The sequence below is a fragment of the Pteropus vampyrus genome, unplaced genomic scaffold (assembly GCF_000151845.1).
Source record: "Pteropus vampyrus isolate Shadow unplaced genomic scaffold, Pvam_2.0 Scaffold8, whole genome shotgun sequence".
NCBI classification, from domain to species: Eukaryota; Metazoa; Chordata; class Mammalia; order Chiroptera; family Pteropodidae; genus Pteropus; species Pteropus vampyrus.
The window spans coordinates 15,583,387-15,604,772 of record NW_011888789.1 but is presented as its reverse complement, the minus strand read 5'-3'; the positions used below and the strand labels follow the sequence as shown (position 1 = coordinate 15,604,772).

Genomic DNA, 21,386 nt, shown 5'->3' with positions numbered 1-21,386 from the left:
ATTGTTTTAGCCTGGAAGCTCAGTGGAGAGATGCTTAACATCCAGACCCTTCAAAAAGCTCCCAGTCAGGACAAAGCAGGGGTTTCCAAAGGCTGGTCCTCAGACCAGATGCTGATTCTTCACATCTCCAGTGAAACTGTTAGCCGTGAATGTTCTCGGCTCCATTCCAGATTTGGGGGGTGGGGTGGGGGTGGGGGTGCAGCAATCTGTGCTTTAACCAGGCTTCTGGGAAGTGCTGATGCCCTGAAGGTTGAGAACCACTGATGCAAGAGAGGCTCAGCGGCTTAGCCCAGAACAGGAAACGCCCCAAAAGAGGAGCACTGTCTGGAAAAGGGCAGGGAAGTTGGACGGCTCGACATTTCACACAGGTGTTTGTACCTGGTGGAAGATGAGGCAGTAAAGGTTGCAACATTGAAAATCTAGCCTAGGATTAGATAATATTTTGTTTGTTTAAATCTGAAGTATTTTCTACTTCTACACTGACACATTTTCTAAGTATGAAATCAAAAGAATAACACGCCATGCCTTATAAAGCCAAGCCTGTACTGGTAATTCAAACAATGAAAATTAAAAATAACTATAAGTTACTTGCCAATCAGATCAATAAATAACAAAAAGAATGGTAATGCCCACTGTTGACGTACAGAATCTAAACGTTTCTATGCACCATACTTGAGTATAAATTTGTATAACCTGTACCAATTACTCTTGTGTATAAAGGACCTTAGCAAATCCCTTTTCTAGGAATTTCCCATGCAGAAATAACTGAATTTACTAAAATGATAAATATTATGCTATATATATTTCACAATAAAAAAAGATGTTATAGATCTATATGTATTGACCTGAAAAGACGTTCATAACACATGACTAAGGGTGGGAAAGTAATCCCATTTAAAAATATATAACCACTATATAAAAAATTCTATTTTATCAGTGATAACCATTATATATAGAATAGATTTGGGGGCATTTAAAATTTTCCCTCTTTGCTTAAATGTATTTCTTAATGTTTATGTAATTAAAATGTGTTACTCCATATATGTGTATATATATGAAAGATGAGCCTGGTATCAATTTCTGATATGCATTAGAGGGAGACTATTTACGAGGATCTTGAAACAAGCCTATTAAATAATAATAATCTTTTAAAAGAATATAAAAGGAAATGGGTAAGATATGAGAAACTTTGACATGAGAACTTTGAAGAGAAAAATAATCAAGAGTTAACTGATAAGACAGAAGAAATTGAGGAAAAAATGAATAAAGTTAAGTGTGGTCAGTTCTGCTATAATACATTTTTAAAAAGCAGATTTGTTTCAATATGAATGATGTATTAGGAAATCATCTGAGCAGAACACAAATTTATCATCTGTTTATGTGTGATTTCATCCTGGAGAAACACTAGGTGACTGCAGAAAATTGCACCAACTGAGCCACACCGCATCGGAGTGAACAACGCATACACACATGCACACCCCACAACCAGCACCTTCAGTTCATCATGTATGTTTGAACCACACGCATCCACATCTGGTATTACAACTTTCCGAATGATTTCAGATACCCCTCCCCCTATCACTTCACAATAACTCACAACCCTTCCAATGCCCACTTCCACAAACAAGCTTCAGGTCCTTTTCAAGGTAAACAGGCATAATGTGTAAAACTGTGCTGCCGTTTTATCAAGTTCTTGTCTTTTTTTTTTTTTAACTGATTAATTTTTTGAGTATTGTGTCCCTAACTCTACTTTTACCCTGGCTTTTATTAATGATTTTGCATAGCACAGTGATGTCAGAACACAAGCATGTTCTAGCACAAACTGACAGTACAAGGGTTTTAGGTGGGTTTCGGGTGGAAGAACAGTAGCATCATTAACAGAGCAGGTAGAGTAGGGAGAAGACATTTTGAGTTTGAAATGGGGTGGTAGTCCAAGTTAATAACCAGCAGAAATTTACATCTCTGGTGAGTGGGCAGTAATAAAGATTTCCCTTTTTATAGGAATTAATCTTCCCCCAAGGATTCTATGATGCTCTGGAAAAGGATAATCTCTACAAGAGAGAATGTATAAAGAAAAGGAGAGAGCCAAATCTAAACTCTTGGAAACTGTGATTTCAGGACTAGAGGAAGTGTTTGTAAAGAACAAAGAAGCTGTGAAAACCAATAATGGAGAAATTCCAAGGACAGGAAGGGCTGATTCCTAGTAAGATGGAGTCAACACATGCCAACTTTCCTTTCCCACTGGACACAACTAGAAAATCTGAACAGAACTCATGGCGTAGCTATTTGGGGTCTCTGAAAAGTGAGGACCACCAGATGGATCAGAGAAGAACCCCTGACATTGAAGTACCGTGACTGATCATGATATTGTTTCTTCTCTGGTATCTTCCAGCCCAAAACCCAGAATTAAGCACTGGGGAACAGACAGACACACTAGAGAAACTTTCTGGTTTGGGGTCATAGAGCAGAAAAGGGAACTCCTAAAATTCAGAATAGAGAAAATTCTGGGTTTTTTCTTCCTCTTTTCTTATTTCATTCCCTTGCACTTCAGCCTCCAATCAATCCTGTGGCAGGAGCAGTGGCAAGAGTAAAAGTGGCTGGCAATGAGAGGCTGTAGGAGCCCAAACTGAGGGAGAATAATCTTTTCCATTCAGTGAAGCTGCAACTCCAAGAGGTTAGAGGCGAACTCCATTGCTTCTTTTTTCTATCTGTCTTCCCACTGTTGTGGCCTAATTGTGGAAGTGGGCAGTTCCTCATTGGAACTAGGAGGTTTCTGGCTAGAGGACTGAAATGAGGAGCTCTGGGCAACTAGAAAGTACTGGAAAGAAAATGGAAGGGGAGAGGATCAGGAAAGCAACCCCATAAAGTTGTTTATGAGCTCTTGGGCTCACCCCTGACCTGCAATCATAAATCTGATGCTAATTGGCATGCCAAAGACTTTGAAAATGGTGCTAATGGATATACTTCTGCTAAGGTCCCAGACTAAGTATAGGTGATGCTCATATGAGACAAATCAAATAGCACTACAAGAATTTGAAAAGTGAACTAACTTTGGAACATAGCCCACAGAAGGAGGGTTGGAAATTGCAGCCTATACTTAGCTATGGCAAGCACTTGCTAAGATAAAAATATTGACATTCTCCATAAGGTTTAAACAAGAATCATAGTCTCGTGATATTAAAAATTCCCAGGATACAGCACCAAATTATTAGGCATATAAAGTATCCCTAGAATCTCAACACACATAGGAAAAGACCATTGACAGTCACCAATGACAAGATGATGCAGATGTTGGGATTATCTGACAAGGGTATAAAAACAATTATTATAAAAATGCTCAATTTCACTTATATGTGGGATATAAACCTAAAAGCAACAAAGGAACAGGACAAACAAACAGAGACTCATGGACATGGACTATAGACTAATGGTTACCAGAGGGTAGGAGTTGGGGGAGGAGCGGGGAGGAAGATGGGGTAAAGGAAGTCAAATATAGGGTTTAGAGGGAGGGAGAAGTAGGTAAAGGGGATCAAATATATGGTAGCTGAAGGAAACTGGACTTTGGGTGGTAAACACACAATAGAATATACAGATGTTAAATTATAATGTACACCTGAAAATTCTATAATTGTATTAACCAATGTTATCCCAATAAACTTAATTCAAAAAAATTTAAAAAAAGAAAAAGAAAGCTCAATTATGAGCACTTCAGAAACAAAAGTTAAAATAGAAATTATCAGTAAAAAAATAGAAGAAATTAAGAAGAATCAAACATTTTTAGAACTGAAAAATAACCAAAACAAAAAACTCTGAATGGATCCAATATCAGAAGGGAGAAGATAGAGGAAAGCGTCAGTGAACTTAAAGACAGATTAATAAAAATGACCCAATCTGACCAACAGGAAGAGATAGAATTAAAAAATGAACAGAACCTCAGGCACCTTTGCGACAAGAACAAAATGTCTAACATTCTTGTTATCAGAGTCCCACAAGAGAAGATAAAGTGCTGAAAATATATTTGATGAAATAATGGCTGAAAATGTCCCAAGTTTGGTGAAAAATATAAGCCTATGGATTCAAGTAGCTGAGCAAATGGGATAAATCCAAAGATATCCATGGCCAGGCACATCAAAATCAAATTGTTGAAAACTAAAGACAAACTAAAAATTTTGAGAGCAGCTAGAGAAAAATGATGCAAAACCTATCAGTGAACAACTATTCTCGTGACAGTAGATTTCTCATCTGTAATCATGAAGGCAGGAGGAAGTGGCAAACATTTTTCAAGTGCTGAAAGAATTGTAAACCCAGGATTCTATACCCATGAAAATATCCTTCAGGTATGAAGGTTAAATAAAGCCATTTTCAGATGAACGAAAACTAAGAGAATTTGCAACCAGCAGACCTACTCTGAAAGAATTGCTGAAAGAAATTTCTTCAGGCAAAAGGGAAATGATACCAGAAGAAAATTTGGAACATCAGGAATGAAAGAAAAGTAACAGAAATGTTAAGTATCTGGTATAAACAAGACTACTCGTCTTTTCTTGAGTTCTTTAAAAAATACGTTTTGTAGTTAAATGCAAAAAAGTCTAAAATCGTTTGATGGAGTCTTCCATGTAAGCAGGGTTTTCAATGTAAGTATGATACCTATAGCATAAATGGTGGAGGGTGAGGACACCTATATGATGGTAGTTTCTACATGTCAACTGAAGAGTTAAAATATTGATTCTAAATAGACTGTAAAAAGTTAAGTGTGTATTATATAATTCATAGAGTAACCACTAAAAATAAAATAAATAACAGGACAAACAAGAAAATCTCCAAGCACTTGGCAATTACAATACACTTCTAAGTAATCCATGGGTCAAGATGACATCTCAAGAAGGGAAATTAGAAAATATTTCAAACTGAATGAAAATCAAAATACAAAATATCAAAATATCTGAGATGCAGCTAAAGCAGTTCTTAGAGGGAAATGTACAGCACTAAAATATATATTGGGAAAGATAGGTCATGAATCAATCATCTACGATCCCTCTTTAAAAACTAGAGAATGCCCCGAACAAGGCGGATCCCGTCTGATCTTGGAAGCTAAGCCAGGGTCAGGCCTGATTAGTACTTGGATAGGAGACCACCTAGGAAGACCAGGTGCTGTAGGCACAAAAAAATAAAAAATAAGGGATTGTAAGCTGACAAGGTCCTTGTAATCCGTGAGGTCAACCAAGGGTTGCCTCGCCTAAAAATAAATTAATTAATTTAAAAAATAATAAAAACTAGAGAATGTACTGTATACTTGAAATTTGCTGAGAGTAGATCTTAAATATTCCCAACACACACACATACACACACAAAAGTGAACTATGTGAGGTTATGGATGTATTAACTAACCTTAATGTGGTAGTCATTTCGTTATATATATATGTCTAATCATATTGTATAACTTAAATTTACATAATAACTATTTGTCAATTATATCTCAGTAATGCTGTAAAAATACTAAATCAAATCAAGTAGAAGGAAAGAAATAATAAAATATGAGAGTAGAATTCAATGAAATTAAAATTTTCCATTATAATTTTTTAAAAGCTGGTTGAGATCCACTGACTTGGTGTAATTGCCCACTAGTGGGTTAAAACCCAGTTTAAAAAACATGGAGTTTTTAAATAACAAACTCCAGAGGGAAATGTTCTGGACCTTGTGTTCGTTTATGTTAATATTTGGGATATAACCAATAATGACTGAGTTTAAACCCTCACAAAAAGATGTAAGTAATCAAATTTGTCCATTGTGAACCCTTCGTGACTCCATCAGGCAGATAATCCCTTCTGCTTCTGTATTTCTTCAAAAAGCCAGTAAACATTTTTAAGGTACTGAGATGAGTAGCATACTATTGGTCTCTTTCAAAATTGAGGTTCCCACGGGCAGTGATGGTGGTGTCTTACTCTTTTCTAACTCCAGCTTTCCTTTATGTGGGTAGTATCTGTTGCTATTTACCATATTTAAATTTTTTTAATTTTATTAACTCATTAATATGTTAACAAAAATATCATCTATGAGTTTTCCAAATTAAAAAACAGAAAAATGGCATTTCACAGTTTTGCAAATCTATTTAGTCTGACTTAATAGAAGATATCTAGATTCTCACACCTACTTCTACATTCAATCTGCTGCAATATGATGTTTTGGTTGAGTGTAATTAGAAAATCTAGACTCATACACATGGATATATATATATAGTTGGACTATTTTAATAGTCTTTTCAGAAGTTGTGGATATTCTTCAAGACTACACCAAAATTTGACAAGTAGTAGTTTCCCAAAGGTTAGTTGTAATGTGGAATCTGCAATCTTATCACTACACTTTTTGTACTATTACATCTTGTAATTTGAATGGATTGTTTATCCATACATGTTAATATCATAGATGAGTAATTTGGAAAATATTGTCTTGTTGAGTTATGTAGATATCCCAATTGTTGACTTATTTAATTATATAAAATATAAATGGTATTTATTAATATCATCACTTTGATTTAATTAGAAAGCTGTTATGCTCACCATGGTAGATTAAACTTTTCACTAGAAAGCTCAAATTTTATCATTGGCAAAATGCTTAGTTGTTTTCCTTGATTTTTGAGAAAATGTATGCCAGCCTCCAAGTATGAATAACTACAGTTTAACAGTTGTTTGTTCTAGTAAAACTGGCATTCAATAAAAAGCAGCCTGTTCAGCCTACGGCTTACACATTGGACAGATGCTTTTCAAGACAACCGGAAAGATATGCTTTATACATACTTTCATTCAGTCACACAAAATATTGAAAAGACAGATCTAGTATTGTGAATATCATTATTGATTCATCAAGGATATTCTTTAGTGAATGCATGGCAATGCAGAATACAAATCACTGCCTTGATTTGTGCTAAGACACAAGCAGTTTTCCCACAATTGTTTTTGCACCAGCTGTACAATTAGCAACAGTGATACTGCTATTAGGCAAAATAATTTTGAACTAGCAGATTGCTCCACAGACTACATTTTAACTGTTGGTCCAATGAAAGCAGGACACTGCCAGGTCTATATATCCAGTTGCTTATTAGAAGATGGCCTTCATTAGGAGTATCAGAGCCTAAAATCATTACACATTTAAATCATGGAGACTCCTCACCTGATTACATGCTCAGTAAACAATCTTTTGATAAATGAATTGGCACCTCTTTAAACTTCAGGCAGAAAATGTCAAGTGGCTAGGCTGATGTAACTGTTTGGTCTGCTTCAGTTACATTTCTCAGTGTAAAATAGTAAACTGCCATTAGGCTTTTTATTAAATAGTCTCTATGAGCTTTGTTGACATTCGGCAGCCCTGAATTCAATCAATTTTGACACTGATGAGTTTCTGAGAGTAAATGCTATCTTATGAGAACTTCTCTATACTTTGTACAACACCTTTGAAATTGTCTACATAGGGGTGATACTTTGACAATTTCACATAAAATATCAGATTTCTGGAGTCTAAAAACAATAAAAACCAACATGTAAAATGTTAATATATTTTTTCCATGATATACTATAGTTATTTTCTGAATTCTTGAGAATATATGACTATTCTACTCTATATAATTTCTTTAGTTGTAGTTTGGTGCTTTAACATTGAGCAAAAATTCTTTATTGTTCAAGTGACATAATGTGCAGGTAGAGAATTAGCTTAATACTTCAGCTCCTTCCTAACATGTTTCCTGAATTGTAGAGGCTGAAAAGCTATAAACTACATTTTCCAGATTCCTTTACAGTTAAGTTTAAATGTCATTTAGGTTTTTTCCAATCACATGTACTACAGTGAGCCTTTAATTTGGAGCTGCATTAGTTGGAAGCAGGTGTGCTCCCATGAAATGTGGCACAGGTGGACGGTCTTGGAGCCTCATTCAGCAATTTCCTAATCCCAGCACAGGCAAGAGCAACTTGATGGTCTAGTTCTGTAGTGTGGCTTTGGGATGTATTTCTGAAAGAGCAGGCAATTAATTTGTGAACTATGTACATACCTTAAAAAACCCTGTGGGTTTAAAGGACCTTTAGTGGATTCTGTTACATGTAGTCAAGAACTGGCAGATTCATTTTAATAACATTTCCTTTAACATAATCATGTTTCTGGTTTCTACAGTTTTATAGCAATATTTTCTTCCTCAATTGCCTTTCTAAACCGAGACGATGTCTCTCATATATAGTTAAATCCTATTAAAAAAATCAAACTACTATGACATTGTTTTAGGATACATCTCTAATTTTATTACAAAACCATTCTTTTGGCATTAGTTGGTTACAGTAATAGCAATACTATGAGAGTGGCATAGCAGCTCTAATGTAACAATTGCATTCCCTGTTTCCTAAACTGAAATTTAAGTTACCTCATATCCATTACATAGAAGTTCCTGCAATCGTTAATGCTGCAAATCCTGACGCATATACCCTTTAGGGAGGAGTTGATGCTAAAGAATTACAGTAAATGTTGATAAGATTACAAAAGTTCCTTTTTAAGACTTTGTTTCTTTTCCTTCCCCCCAAATTACTTTGCTTTAAAAGATCAAATTACTTAGAGCTAATCTGAACAGCAGCAGCACCCAAGGAACATCACATTTAGTTCTTGTTAAAAAGCAATACCTGTGCAATGCATGTTTTACACCACAGGCAAAGAGAACGACCGCTCTAGTTTTAAACTACTGCATTAGAGTCTCTTAAAAAAATAAAAGCACTCCATCAAGTTCTTCTGGATGGTGTTATTGCTGTACATTTGTTGGTGGGTCACTTTCTGTGCTGTGTTTGCTTTGAAGGGATCTTCCAATGTATCTCCAATATTCCTTTCTTATAGTGTCCTTTTCTTTAGCTAGAATTTCACATAACTGAAAATGAAAAACAAAAAGTCATTAAAGAAAATGTGTAATTCAGTCTCTTGGACAAATGCTTTTGAGCTAATACAGTTTAATTCTGATCATGTTCAAATGACATATACTACTGGAGTCACATACTATGTTCACTAGTGACGTGGTTATTGCCCGAAACACCAGAAATAGCCCTGCATTGGATTCTGAGTAACCATGTTGAAAAGGGGCATAAATATTAGTGGCCTTGGGCCAACTTTGAGATATCAAAAAGAAACACACTGAGTTCCACTGGCTTACCTCTAATGCTTTATTGAGAATGTCCTCCTTGTTGTCACATTGGTTTTCTAGCATATCTTCATAGATATCCACGAGAAAGGCAATCAGGTAGGGGGAACTGTGACTTGGTTGTAAATCAAGTAATTGATTTAACAGATTGGGATATTTGGAAAGACCACGATCCTGCAAAATCCTAAAAAAAAATTATTCTAAATTTTGAGAACAAAAATAGTAGAAAGATCAAGAGAAAATGGTCCCTGTAACATAAGCAAGAAAAGACTTATTTTGAATGAACGAGGTTGAAAATAAAATGAAAAATTTAAATTATATGTGTCTTTTATCATGGATAATTAAGAGCTGAGTAAAATTAGTTTAAAAGACTAGTGAAGTTTAAAAGTGATCATTTTCAACTCTAACTGCAACACACAAAATTAAAGCAAAAAAATAAACCGTCTTCTTAAAATTAAAAAAGAAAAAAATAAGAGGTATTTGTTTCTTTTTGAGATGGTTCCTTGTCCTTTTAGCTCTCCAGATATTATAGGCCCCTTCCCTGGACATATCTCCCAATGTGACTGGGCTCTGTACTTCATGCTCTTTGGGTCTAGTTTCCTTGGAGACCTCTAAGTCCATCAAAGAGCCTGGTTATGTCAGTGGCCAGGCAAATGAAACCTTGTCAATTTAAGTAGTGAGCTTTGTAACAGATCTCTAGAAGTAAAAACAGAAAGGCTAGCTATGCATCTGTGCAACCTACTTATAAATAGTCCTGCCTTGCCTTTACTGTGTTCCTGAGCTGAACAGAAACTGTGTATATTTTCTTTGACATAAAGACTGCAGGATTCATAAATACAATTATAATTGTATTATTGTTTACTCATGGACTATTCTAAAAACTGCTGGTATGTGCTTGGAAGGTTAAGAGAAGGGTAGAGGGCACTGTTCTTGGGTGTTACTCTAACAGTTACACTTCTGTTCTTAGAAAAAAATGGACAATTCTTTAGTATACTTTTAGAATTCCATTATGGAACGTACTCCATGCTGCATTATATTAACAGGTTTTATTTATATATATATATATATATATATATAAAACAAGCAAAAACAATCTCTTACCCTTTCAAATAGTTCCATGCACTTTCATTATGTGGTACTAGTTTGATCATTTCCAGAGTGTACCTGTAAGAAAAAGACCACAAACAAATATGTGTATAATTTTAAAAGCAGTGCAATCAGAAACAGTTTGAATAAGACCGTAGCACAGCTTGGATATGTGCTTTCACTTCTCTCTCTTAATGGGCTTCGGTACCTCTCTAGGTGAATCCCTCCAGTTATCAATTCTTATTTACACAGTTTCTCCCTACTGTATATCTGTATCCATTTCTGGTGAAGGACACTTAATTAAAATGAAGAAGGCTCAATTCACAACAGACTGTAAGTTAATGTGAGAATTCCCTTTTTAGGCTTTCTCGCTGAAAGAAATATCACATAAAACAAGATTTTCCTTCTATTGGTAAAGCAGTCTTGGAGAAAAAGTCTAAGATCTACTTACGCCTGACAAATCCTTAGTCATTGAAAAAGGAGAACTATATAATCCTAGGAGCTATCATAAAAAATATACTGCATGGAAATTATATAGACAAAGAGTAAAAATAAACCAACACAAATGTATATTCTTTATATTCCAAAACAAGATTATGAGTAAACTGTTATGTGACTCCCAGTCAAAATGGACACTCCCTGCCTTTCTCTTCCCCTCAACCAGATTAAATACAATTTAGATCCAATTACAACACATCCCAAGAAAAGTTACAGAAGGGTCTTCACTATATACTTGCTCAAATGAGTAAGTCATTGACTAAAGTTTAGTAATTTTCGTTTTGTTGCAGTCTTGATATAATACCTTTTTTCCCCACAGAGTAGTAATATACTCATTCAGCATTATCAAAAGGTTTTTTCCAACTACTTTTACATGACCTAATGTTTTAGTTATTTGTTAAACCATGTCCCTATAGGTCTTAACTAGTCCTTGTAGAAGATTCTTAATTTCATTTTGGCAATACCTAAAAAATTTTATTTACATATATGCACTAAAACATTATCCATTTTAATGGTTAAAACATGGACTTTGATGTCAGACTGCCTGGCATCAATCCTAGCCCCATCAGTTATTATCTATGTGCTCTTACGCACATTATAGAACTACTCTGAACCTCAAGTTCTCCATCAGGTATCTCATAGTGTAGCTATGAGAATTAAATATGAATTCCTGGCATATAGTAAAAGCTTGATAAACGATAACTATAATAGTACTAGATTATGTACTCAAATGGAAAAATGGCCATGATACATTAAATTAAAAAAGAATGTGTATAATATGACTGACTAGGTTGTTGTGCATGTTTGCAAAGCTTGGAAAGATTCATACTACGTGTAGTTCACTCTAAGAATGGGATATAAGAAGAGAGAGAATAAGATTTCAAGATTTTATACAATTCAGTACAACTCCCCCCATAGCTAGACTGCATTATTTTTATAATGAAAAGGAGAAAAACTACAGAAAATAATTGGCTATATCTATCTGTATTCTTAAGAGTTAAAAAATTTAATTAATAAACTAAATTCTAGATAACTACAGCTACTCTTAGCATTTTAAATATTTCTTTTACATATCTGAAGGGTAAAATAAACCTTAAGTATGGAAGACTCTTAGATTCCTACCTGATTATTTGTTTCCACTTGGTAATAAAAAGTTAGTGGTCTGCTTTTGAAGGCTATGAGAAAAGTTTGCATTTTCCAAACTTTTCACATTCAATTTTTAAATGTTGTATTACTCCTAAAGGAGTAAGCTATAGTAAATAAGGAATACATAATATTTTGAAATTCCTAATTATTAATTGGATTAATTCAGTGTAAAATAACCTGAAGCATTCTACCTTTTGGCAAGAAAGCTATTGAACTTTCTAAAGGATGATGCTTTGCTTTCCTTCAGAGCGCTATTTTTCTACTCCTCATAACAGAATACCAACTCTAAAAGAAAAAATTAATAGAGTGCTAGATGATGAGTCTGAATTTTGCCCCAGTATTTAGGTATGATTAAGAATAACAAAATTATTTCAATATGTCCACTGTTATTCTTTACATCAACACTATTCAACAGAACTTCCAATGATGATGGAAATGTTCTTTATCTGTGCTATCCAATATGATTGTTGCTAGACAGATAGGGTTACTGAACCCCTAAAATGTGACTAGTGCAACTGAGGAATTTAATTTTTAATTTTATGTAGTTTTAATTAATTTGAATTTAAGCAGCCACGTGTGGCTAGTGACAACCATATTGGACAGTACAGCTTTGGAGAGTAGAGCAATAGAAAAAGCGTAAGGTATGCTGGAGGAATATGTGGCTGCTCCAGGGAGAAGCCCAGAACAGACAGTTACTGCAGGACACTGGATTGTAGACATTTTTAAAAAACTGAAATCAGCAGACCCCTATATAGAACAGATAAAAGAGCCTGTGGCTCTGATCCAAGTAGCAGTAAGGCAAGGGAGATGAAGCAGATGCACCATAAAAAATCAGCTTTTCCCAAGAGCTGTTAAAATAACTTTTGTAATTAAAATTATGACTATGGTCTCATGAGGCTATAAAAACAATAAACATGTTCAAATTTAAAACAGAGACAAAATAGACAAAGAGTGGCTATTAATGTTTATGGATATACCATAGAAATTCATGCCAAGTCAGAAATTTCTAGCTCTTATAACAGCTTTATGTATGCTAGACAAGTAGTTTTAACTGGAGATGATTACTGCCCCCCCACCGCCCCCGCCCCATGACATTTGGCAATGTCTGGGGACATTTTTTGTCACAACTCACAACTGGGGAGAGGGAGTTACTACTAATATACAGATGCTCCCTGACTTACAATGGGGTTATCTCCTGATAAACCCATCATAAGCTAAAAATATTGTTAATTCAAAAATGCATTTAATACACCCAATCTATAGAACATAGCTTAGCCTAGCAAGTTTCTACTGAATGTTTATCACTTTTAGAACATCTTAAAGTCAAAAAATCTTAAGTTGAACCATCATTAAGTGAGGGACAGTCTATACAGGGCATAAAGGCCAGGAATGCTGCTAAACATCCTACAATGCACAAGACAGTCCCCCTAAAACAAGACTTATCTGGCCCCAAACCCTGCACTAGAGTAAAATGGCATCCGGGGACTATTATCTAAAATGCAATGGAATTTAATGAGATAGTTTGGAAATAAAGCTTCCTAGACACTATAAAGTCTGATTTCTTCTCAATCTGTCGTAGCAACAATATTTCAAAAAAGTTAAGACACTACAAAGCAGAGGTACATTATTTGTAAATTTATCATTACAGTTTGCACCTAAGTATTCTGTCCTACTAGTTCCATGAGGGTAGGATTGGGAGCAGTCTTGATTGCTGTATTCCCAAGGCCTAAGATATAGTAGGCACACAAATACTCTTTTAATGAGTGAACAAGTGAAAGAGATTACTAACTGGACTTCTCTCTCCAATATAGCACGATCATTGTAGCCAGTGGTGTTAGAAATTACAAAGTATCTTTGGTTCCAGACAGAGTTATTTCTCACATCCTCTTTAAGAAGTTGGTCTACATACTGCAGCTCATTATCCCAAAGTTTAAATTCCTGGAAAAAATAAATAATAAAATATCCAATTAGAAATGTCCCATTATTTATAAATAATAAAAATAAATAAATAAAAATTCAGCAAAGCTAAGTAGGTTGAACTGAAGATGTGGGACTCGGCACATATTTGGAGGCAAGTGATAGTTGTAGGTCAAGAAAATGCAGGGAAAAAGAAAAGTAATCAAAGACAAAGGAATGGTCATGAGGAAGGAAAAAAATTAGAAAGAGAGAACAGCCAAAGTGGGCTACAATTCAGTACCATCTTCTTGAGAACAATTTAGATACCAAGAGGCATGTTTATACTATTTGACTCAAGAATTATTCTAAAGAACAAAATCAAAAGCAAAAAAAAGAGTATATCTAACTAAATGTTTATATATTATTTATGGTGAAAATTTAGAGGGAAAAAAAACAAACTCAATAATAAGAAAATGATTAACGTAGTATATTAATTCGATGAGATTTGATATTACGTAACATTAAATAAAAGGGAAATATTCAAAATGCACACATTATGACAAAAATTACATTAAAATACATGTAGAAAAATGCACACAAATAGATTTAGACATAAATTTTTTACATTATAAGCTGTTTAAAAAAATTATGGGGCGAAGAGAAGCAATAAAGAAAATTTGAAAAAAGTGTACAATGATCAAAACTTACAAATGCTACAAAAGTTACGGACATTAACTATGAAAAAGCTAATGAAGTTATATTTCTTATTTGATAAAAGCAAAAAAGTAGAATTTCATAAAATATAAAAATATTGACTACCTTTAGAAAACATATCCCATAAATTTAGAAAAGTTTAAAATTTTAAGTAAAAAAAATTTCGGTGAAATATTCTTGGTATAATGAATAGTGCATAAAGTAGCAATCATTGGGAAAAATTCACAGGAAACAACACTAGAATTGTTTGCTAGAATAAATAAAATGTCCAGAGTGGGAATTATAACTATTCTCTTCCTTTCGGGATTTAGATTAAAATTTTAACCACTGGGTAGAAATAAAATATATAATAGTCACTATAAAATGAAATTCCAAAGATTATGTATGCAAAAACCTTAGTGTGTACAATGCCCTTGTTAATTAAAATAACGCAGCCGTATTAAAAAATTACAACTACTTTTTCTATTCATTTGCTAGCAAATGATGCAAATTTGATCTAAAAAAATATTAAGTTACTATTATTCTTCCTTAATATGAAGCTACTCACCAACATAGCTCAAGAGATTATAAAGGTTAAGTAACATGATGTCAGGTTTTAAGTAGGTATCTTAATAACTATACATATCGTGTGTAATGATCTATATGTATGTTTCGGTTTAGAAGTATACTTACAATTTAATGGTATTTAAATTATTTAATTCAGTTAAATAATAAAAATCTAAAAAAGCACTGTAAGAAGGGCAATACCTGAATAACCCACTGTCGATGTTGCCAGGCATGATAATTCTTTGCATCCTGATTAAGAATATCAGCAATAAACTCAAGCTCTTGAGATGGATCTTTTAGCCATTCCACTAATACTCGCCTATGATGCCTAAAGCCAGGAGAAGAAGGGAAAAAGAAGTTTTGTGTTAATTTATCCGAGCATTAAAGCTGCATATACTGTGCTAGGTGATGTGGATGGACACTTAAGAAACAAAACTTCATCTCTAATTCTCAAAACTCTACTGGAGAGAAAAGTTAACACAAAAGAAACACTAAGAGAAAAAATTTCAGAACACTAAGGAAGTTGAAAAACATAAAACAGTGATTTGGGTGTAAAATGAAATCAAATAGTTTAGGACTTAAAGGTTTATCTCAAGCTAAATCTGAAGTAGAGTAATCTTTTGACAACCACAAAATTCTGTCCAAGAATTCTGAAACATTCCCAGATGGCATAGTGAGACTATAGAAAATGTAGTATCATTTTATCAAATATCAGAAGCTCCTCTGGTTATAAATAGGTTGTTAGTTTTCCTTAAGCCCAAAGTGTCACCATACAAACAACTGCTTGTTCCACTAGTTCATGGGCAGAATTGAATTCAGTTCTACTCTGGCAAGTAGCTAAGACAAGTTGAAAGTTTATCAAAAGAGAAGTTTTCCACTGTGGAAAAACAAAGCAAAACAAAAACATACCCCTGACTAGCTACATGCTATGTCTTCTTTTCTCCAACAGCCTAGCCTCATCTCCCATGTATGATTCAACCCACTTTCTTCTTCCTACCATTTCACTCCTACCCACCCAGTCACCTACCCTACCTGTGGTGGGAGGACTGCTCATGCCAAGATCACTCAGTAACATCCACCTAATTAACAAACCCACTGGTCATCTTTTAGTCCCTACTTTCTTTGACCTTTCAAAAGTAATTGATATTGTCATCCACTCCTTCAAACTCTCTCTTCTCTTGGTTGCTGTGGCAACACTAACTTTTTGTTTTCTTCCTTGGTCATCCTGGAACACTTCTCTGACTCTTAATAATGATGCTCACCGGTATTCTGTCTAATTCTCCCTGAGCATCCTCATCCACAGCTATGACTTCAACTCCAGAAAAGCATTTTTCAACCACGTACTGGACAGCTTTACATAGGTTTTCCATAAGCACATCAAACTCCATTTGTCCAATAGTGAATCCATACTTCTTTCCCAGAATGGTGCTGCTTTGTCTCCCAAGTTCCCCAAGTGGTTGGCACCACCATTCACCCAGTGGTAAAGCCAAATGTACAGACATCATTCTTCGCTATCATTCCTCCAATCAATTAAACTTCAAAGCCTGTTGCTTCTGAGTCCAAAACCTCTCTCAAATTCATCCTTATCTTTCCCATATCCTCACCACACTGTCTCTTAGCCTGTAGCCTACCAGGACTGTGAAACTATTCCATTTCGGCAGCACCCTACCTGCAGGATAAACCTTGCAAGACACAAATCTAATCATGTTACTTCCTTAATTAAAATGTCAATAGCTTTCCACTGATACTAAGGTCAAGTCCACATCCCTTATCAATGTTCATAAGGCCCTTTATGATCATATCCCATGACTCTCCAAATATACTTTAATCACATGAAATTATATGCAATTCCCTGAGTGCATCATGTTCTTTCTTTCATGCCTGTCCCCAGAATATTTTGCCTCAAAGGTCTTTCCTCTCAGAAATCAGCCTTAAATCTAAAGTATAAAGATAGGGTGGTATGTGTGTTGGTCATTATATTGGAAAAAAATAAAATGGAGGTAACTCCTGCATTACGAGCAGACAGGCAGTGGCATAGAAAGTGGAGACAGCTTTTGATGGTACGCCGCATTGCTGCTTCCACTTCCTGCACCACCAACACCATCTCCTTGTCCTCTGTCACCACCACAACCACCAGCACCGTGACACTACAACCACAAGCTCCTCCTCCTTCTCCTCCACCACAGTAACAGCAGCCACAGTTAGCTCCCATTCACGGGGTGCTAACTATATCCTGGGTACTGTTGAAACTTTATTTTTCTGTCCTCTTACTCCAGAACTTCTCTCATTTTTTTTCCCATTGTGGAATTATCCATACTCTTGTCTATGTTAACTTAGGAGTTTACTTTCTAGAACGAATATACTCTATGAAAAACTCTATCATTATGCTTTTCACACTACACTGTAAATTAGTTTTATTATTTGCTTTCTCTTTTAGACTTGTCTGGTTCATCTTTGTATATCCAGCATCAATATAAAAATTTTGAATAAATGAATAAAAGATCAAACACCAAAAAGTCCATTTATAACATACTGAACAGAAAACATTTTTTCAGATTTTTTACTCAAATTTTTTTCTGACTCTAGCAGTATTACATGCTAATGACAAAATTTTAAATAATCATAGTAGCAAACACGTATTAATTATGGGTCAGGCACCATTTTAAGCACTTAACATAAAATCTCATTTAATCCTCCTAACACCTCTATAAGACAGGTAACATTAGCTCCAATGCAAAGTACTAAAACTATAAAGAAACAAAGAAATAATTCCCTATCTTCTCATCATCCACTGGCAGGTACTAATAGCATAATGATATGTTTCCTCTCTATTTTCATCTTACCAAACTTGATAGTTTTTGGGCTGTTCTTCAATTATTGCAGTGATGTAGTTCATTTCCTCATGCAGATCCTTTTGAAGTGACTTTAAGAGAACTCTTCGAAAATGCCTACAGCAAATATCAAGCATTCAAATTCTCATTACTCCACATAAAATGTCTACCAACAGTATCAAATAAAGCTACAACAACATAATTAGACATATTTTTGACTGTGTATGTTGTTGTCCAAACTCATATGACTACTTGGTGATTGGAAGAAGCGAGCATTTAAAAAAAATTTTTTTATTCTCATTCCCCCAACCCCTCCCTTTTGGCAACCATCAGTTTGTTTCTATATTAATGGATTTATTTGTTTTGTTTATTCATTTGTTTTTTGAGATTCCACATGTAAGTGAAATCATACAGTATCTGTCTTTCTCTGTCTGACTTATTTCACTTAGCATAATGCCCTTTATATACATCGATATTGTCACAGATGAAAAGATTTCATTCTTTTTTATTGCTGTGCAATATTCCAATAATGCGCACATACGCGTGTACACACACACACACACACACACACACACACACACACACACACACACACACACACATCTTCTTTATCCATTCATCTATTGATGGACATCTAGGTTGCTTTCATATCCTGGCTATTACTTGTAATTCTGCAATGAATATAGGGATGAATATATAATTTCGATTTAGTGTTTTATTTTCTTCGGATAAATACCCAGAAGTGGGACTGCTGGATCTATTTTTAATTTTTTGAGGAATCTCAATTCTGTTTTAAGAATCAAGCATTTTGAAGTAAAAATAGTGAATGGCAACAAATGTGAGCTAGAAGACAAGACACCCAACTAATGATTATTTTCAGGCAATATTCTGGTTACCTGTGTTCTATTACATGAGAATGAAAGGCATCTCTTTCCCTATATGGTACAGCTTGTTCATTTAAATAATTATTTACATTATCACATATTTTACTTTTCAAACCACCACAAAAATGCTACTTATAAATAAAACAAGTGTAGTGGAGAGTGAACTCTGTATCTTCCATAGAAGGAATGTCTAAAATGAAAAAATACTACATAAGCATATTATTTAGAATATATAGGTTAATTCGAGAAAAAACAACTAAGAGTTACTTCTGGGGAGTGGGACTCTGGTGGTAAGACAGAATGAGGCAAAGACTTATTTTTCATTCAGTCTTCAACTTCTAAACTCCTATGTAAATTATTATTTCGATAAAAATTAAAGTTCAGTTAAGAAAAAGAAAAGCTATCTAAACTAAAACATGAGACATTTAAAGAGGGAATATCAATAATGTGTATTACTTACCACACTGTATAATTGGCAGCATTTAACTCAATAGCATCTCTTGTTAGTTTAAAAGCTCGTTCACTTCTTTCATCACGCTGCAGAACGGCCCGGAAATAATCATAAACATCTCTAACTACAAACGGAGCACAAAACTGCATTAGAACTCTCTTTCTTGTTTAAAACTAGCATTATAATATAAACTGTTATAACTTATGAGGAAAGATATTTTACTCCATTATTTAGAATAAGCAAAAGAAAGTCAAATGACTATGTGAATGCCACCCTGATAATGCTTTAGTGTCACAGCCACAAAGTTTCTAAGAACTTGTGTCTTTTTTCACTCAGCCTTGTTTGTGAGATCTGTCCATGTTATAACAGATCTGGATCTTCTTAATGGTTATACAGTTGAATATATTTTATTTACTCATTCTCCAAAGCATGGATATAGAGGAAATAGAGGTACAGAGAGGTTAAAAATTAAATACCTTGTCCAAGGTTACAGTGCTAGCAAAATGAACTTCGAATTTGAACCAGGTGGTCTGCCTTTGAAGTCTGCGCTCTTAATCTCCTAGTACATGTCTTCTGATGTCATATGCCAGAGTGAACCCAGAATGTATCATAGAAGTGACAATTCAAGGTTTTAAGATACAGGCATTTTCCAGCTTTACATATGAGCATTTCTCTGCTTTCCAAAGTGGCTAAATATATGAAAATTACCATCTGAAATATATGTATCTGTTCATATGTCCTGAGAGCTGATATAGAGTTTTACCTTCTATTTAATTCATGGGTACAAAATGGCATTTCCATTTTAATTTGCATACCTCTCATTCCTAATGATAATGGATTTTTCCCCTATTTAATGGCCAATGGAATTTTCTCTGTGAACTGCTAGTTCATATTCTTTGTTCATTTTTTGATTAGTCTGTTTCCTTAACCTTTTGTGGGAATTCCTTATAAAGCTCTAAATATCAGTCCTGTTTTGTATGGTATACCTTTTCGCATATTTCTACTTGCCTTTTAATTTGTTCATGGTGTCTTCTGTTTTATAAATTTTAAATTTTGATATATTCACCTATCAATTTTTGATCAGCAGGTTATATTTCTCTATCATTTCCTTTGTGGCTTCTTATCATGATATATGTAAGCATTTAATATGTTGTTTTTTTTTACCCTGCAAAAAATGTTCTTATTTTTAACCTCAAAAAAAATGTATGATTGTATCAGTTTTCTCCAACATCTTTAGTTATAGGTACCTTATGAATCTGAAATAAATTGTGGTTTTCGTTTCTCTGATCACTAGTGATTTTACCATCTCTTCATCGATATTTCTATTTCTTCTAGTGAATTATATCTTCACATATAACATCTCTCACAGTGTGGAAGTTTTGCATTTTTATGCAGTTATACCTTCTGATCTTTTCCTTAATTGAGTTTTATATCTTGCCTACTAATATTTTCTCTTCAACCCAAGAATGAAAGATTATTCTCTAATATTTGCTCCTAGTATGTTTACAGTTTTATTTTAGAACTTTAATTCTTTTGTAATTTATTTTCATGTAAGATATGAGATAGGGATATAATTTTGCTTATATCCAAATGCATAGCCAACTGTTACAAAACCATTATTTGATTAATGCATGTTTTTAATATAGTTATGAGATGTCCTTTTTATCAAATATTAAGTTCCCATTTATATTGATGATGTATTTTTAGGTACCTTATTAATCTATTTATTTTTACACCAGTTTCACATGTTATTTTTAGTAGCACATTTTCATATTTGGTAAGGCAAACCCTCACACCACTATTCTTCCTCTTCAAACATTTCTTGGCATTACTTCATAACTGGAAAAAACAATAAACGCCTTCTGTAGCAAAGGAATGATCTTGGATAACAAAGCCTTAATTGAAAGATATATATATAGGCACACATATAAAACCACAAAACTACATTCCATTTTATTCATTTCTTTCCTAAAAGAACAACTAACAATTCACATTTACATGACCTTCAATTTACAAAGCATTTTCACATTCATTATGAAAGAATGATACTTTGTGAAAGAAAATAATCCACTCATTTTAATATCAGTAAATGTATTCCAACTGAGCCTAACACTTCATTGCCAAAATATATTTCAATATGCTCATGTTTCAGCAACCAAGGTTTTCTAAATAAAACA

The 21,386-nt window shown here is 34.1% G+C and overlaps 1 protein-coding gene across 2 annotated transcripts in view; it reads right to left on the bottom strand.

Annotated features, from left to right (window-relative positions):
• Window positions 1–8,253: 8,253 nt before the first annotated feature.
• FNTA (farnesyltransferase, CAAX box, alpha) overlaps window positions 8,254–21,386 on the bottom strand; it is a 19,132-nt gene continuing 5,999 nt past the window's right edge. For both annotated transcript variants that reach the window (XM_011372955.2, XM_011372963.2), the window contains 6 exons: window positions 17,887–17,991; window positions 15,245–15,371; window positions 13,677–13,825; window positions 10,259–10,321; window positions 9,170–9,341; window positions 8,254–8,890 (listed from right to left, as the gene is read on the bottom strand). In XM_011372955.2, the coding sequence (XP_011371257.1) occupies window positions 8,768–8,890; window positions 9,170–9,341; window positions 10,259–10,321; window positions 13,677–13,825; window positions 15,245–15,371; window positions 17,887–17,991 (739 nt within the window). In that variant the 3' untranslated portion in view covers window positions 8,254–8,767. The remainder of the gene's footprint in view (window positions 8,891–9,169; window positions 9,342–10,258; window positions 10,322–13,676; window positions 13,826–15,244; window positions 15,372–17,886; window positions 17,992–21,386) is intronic.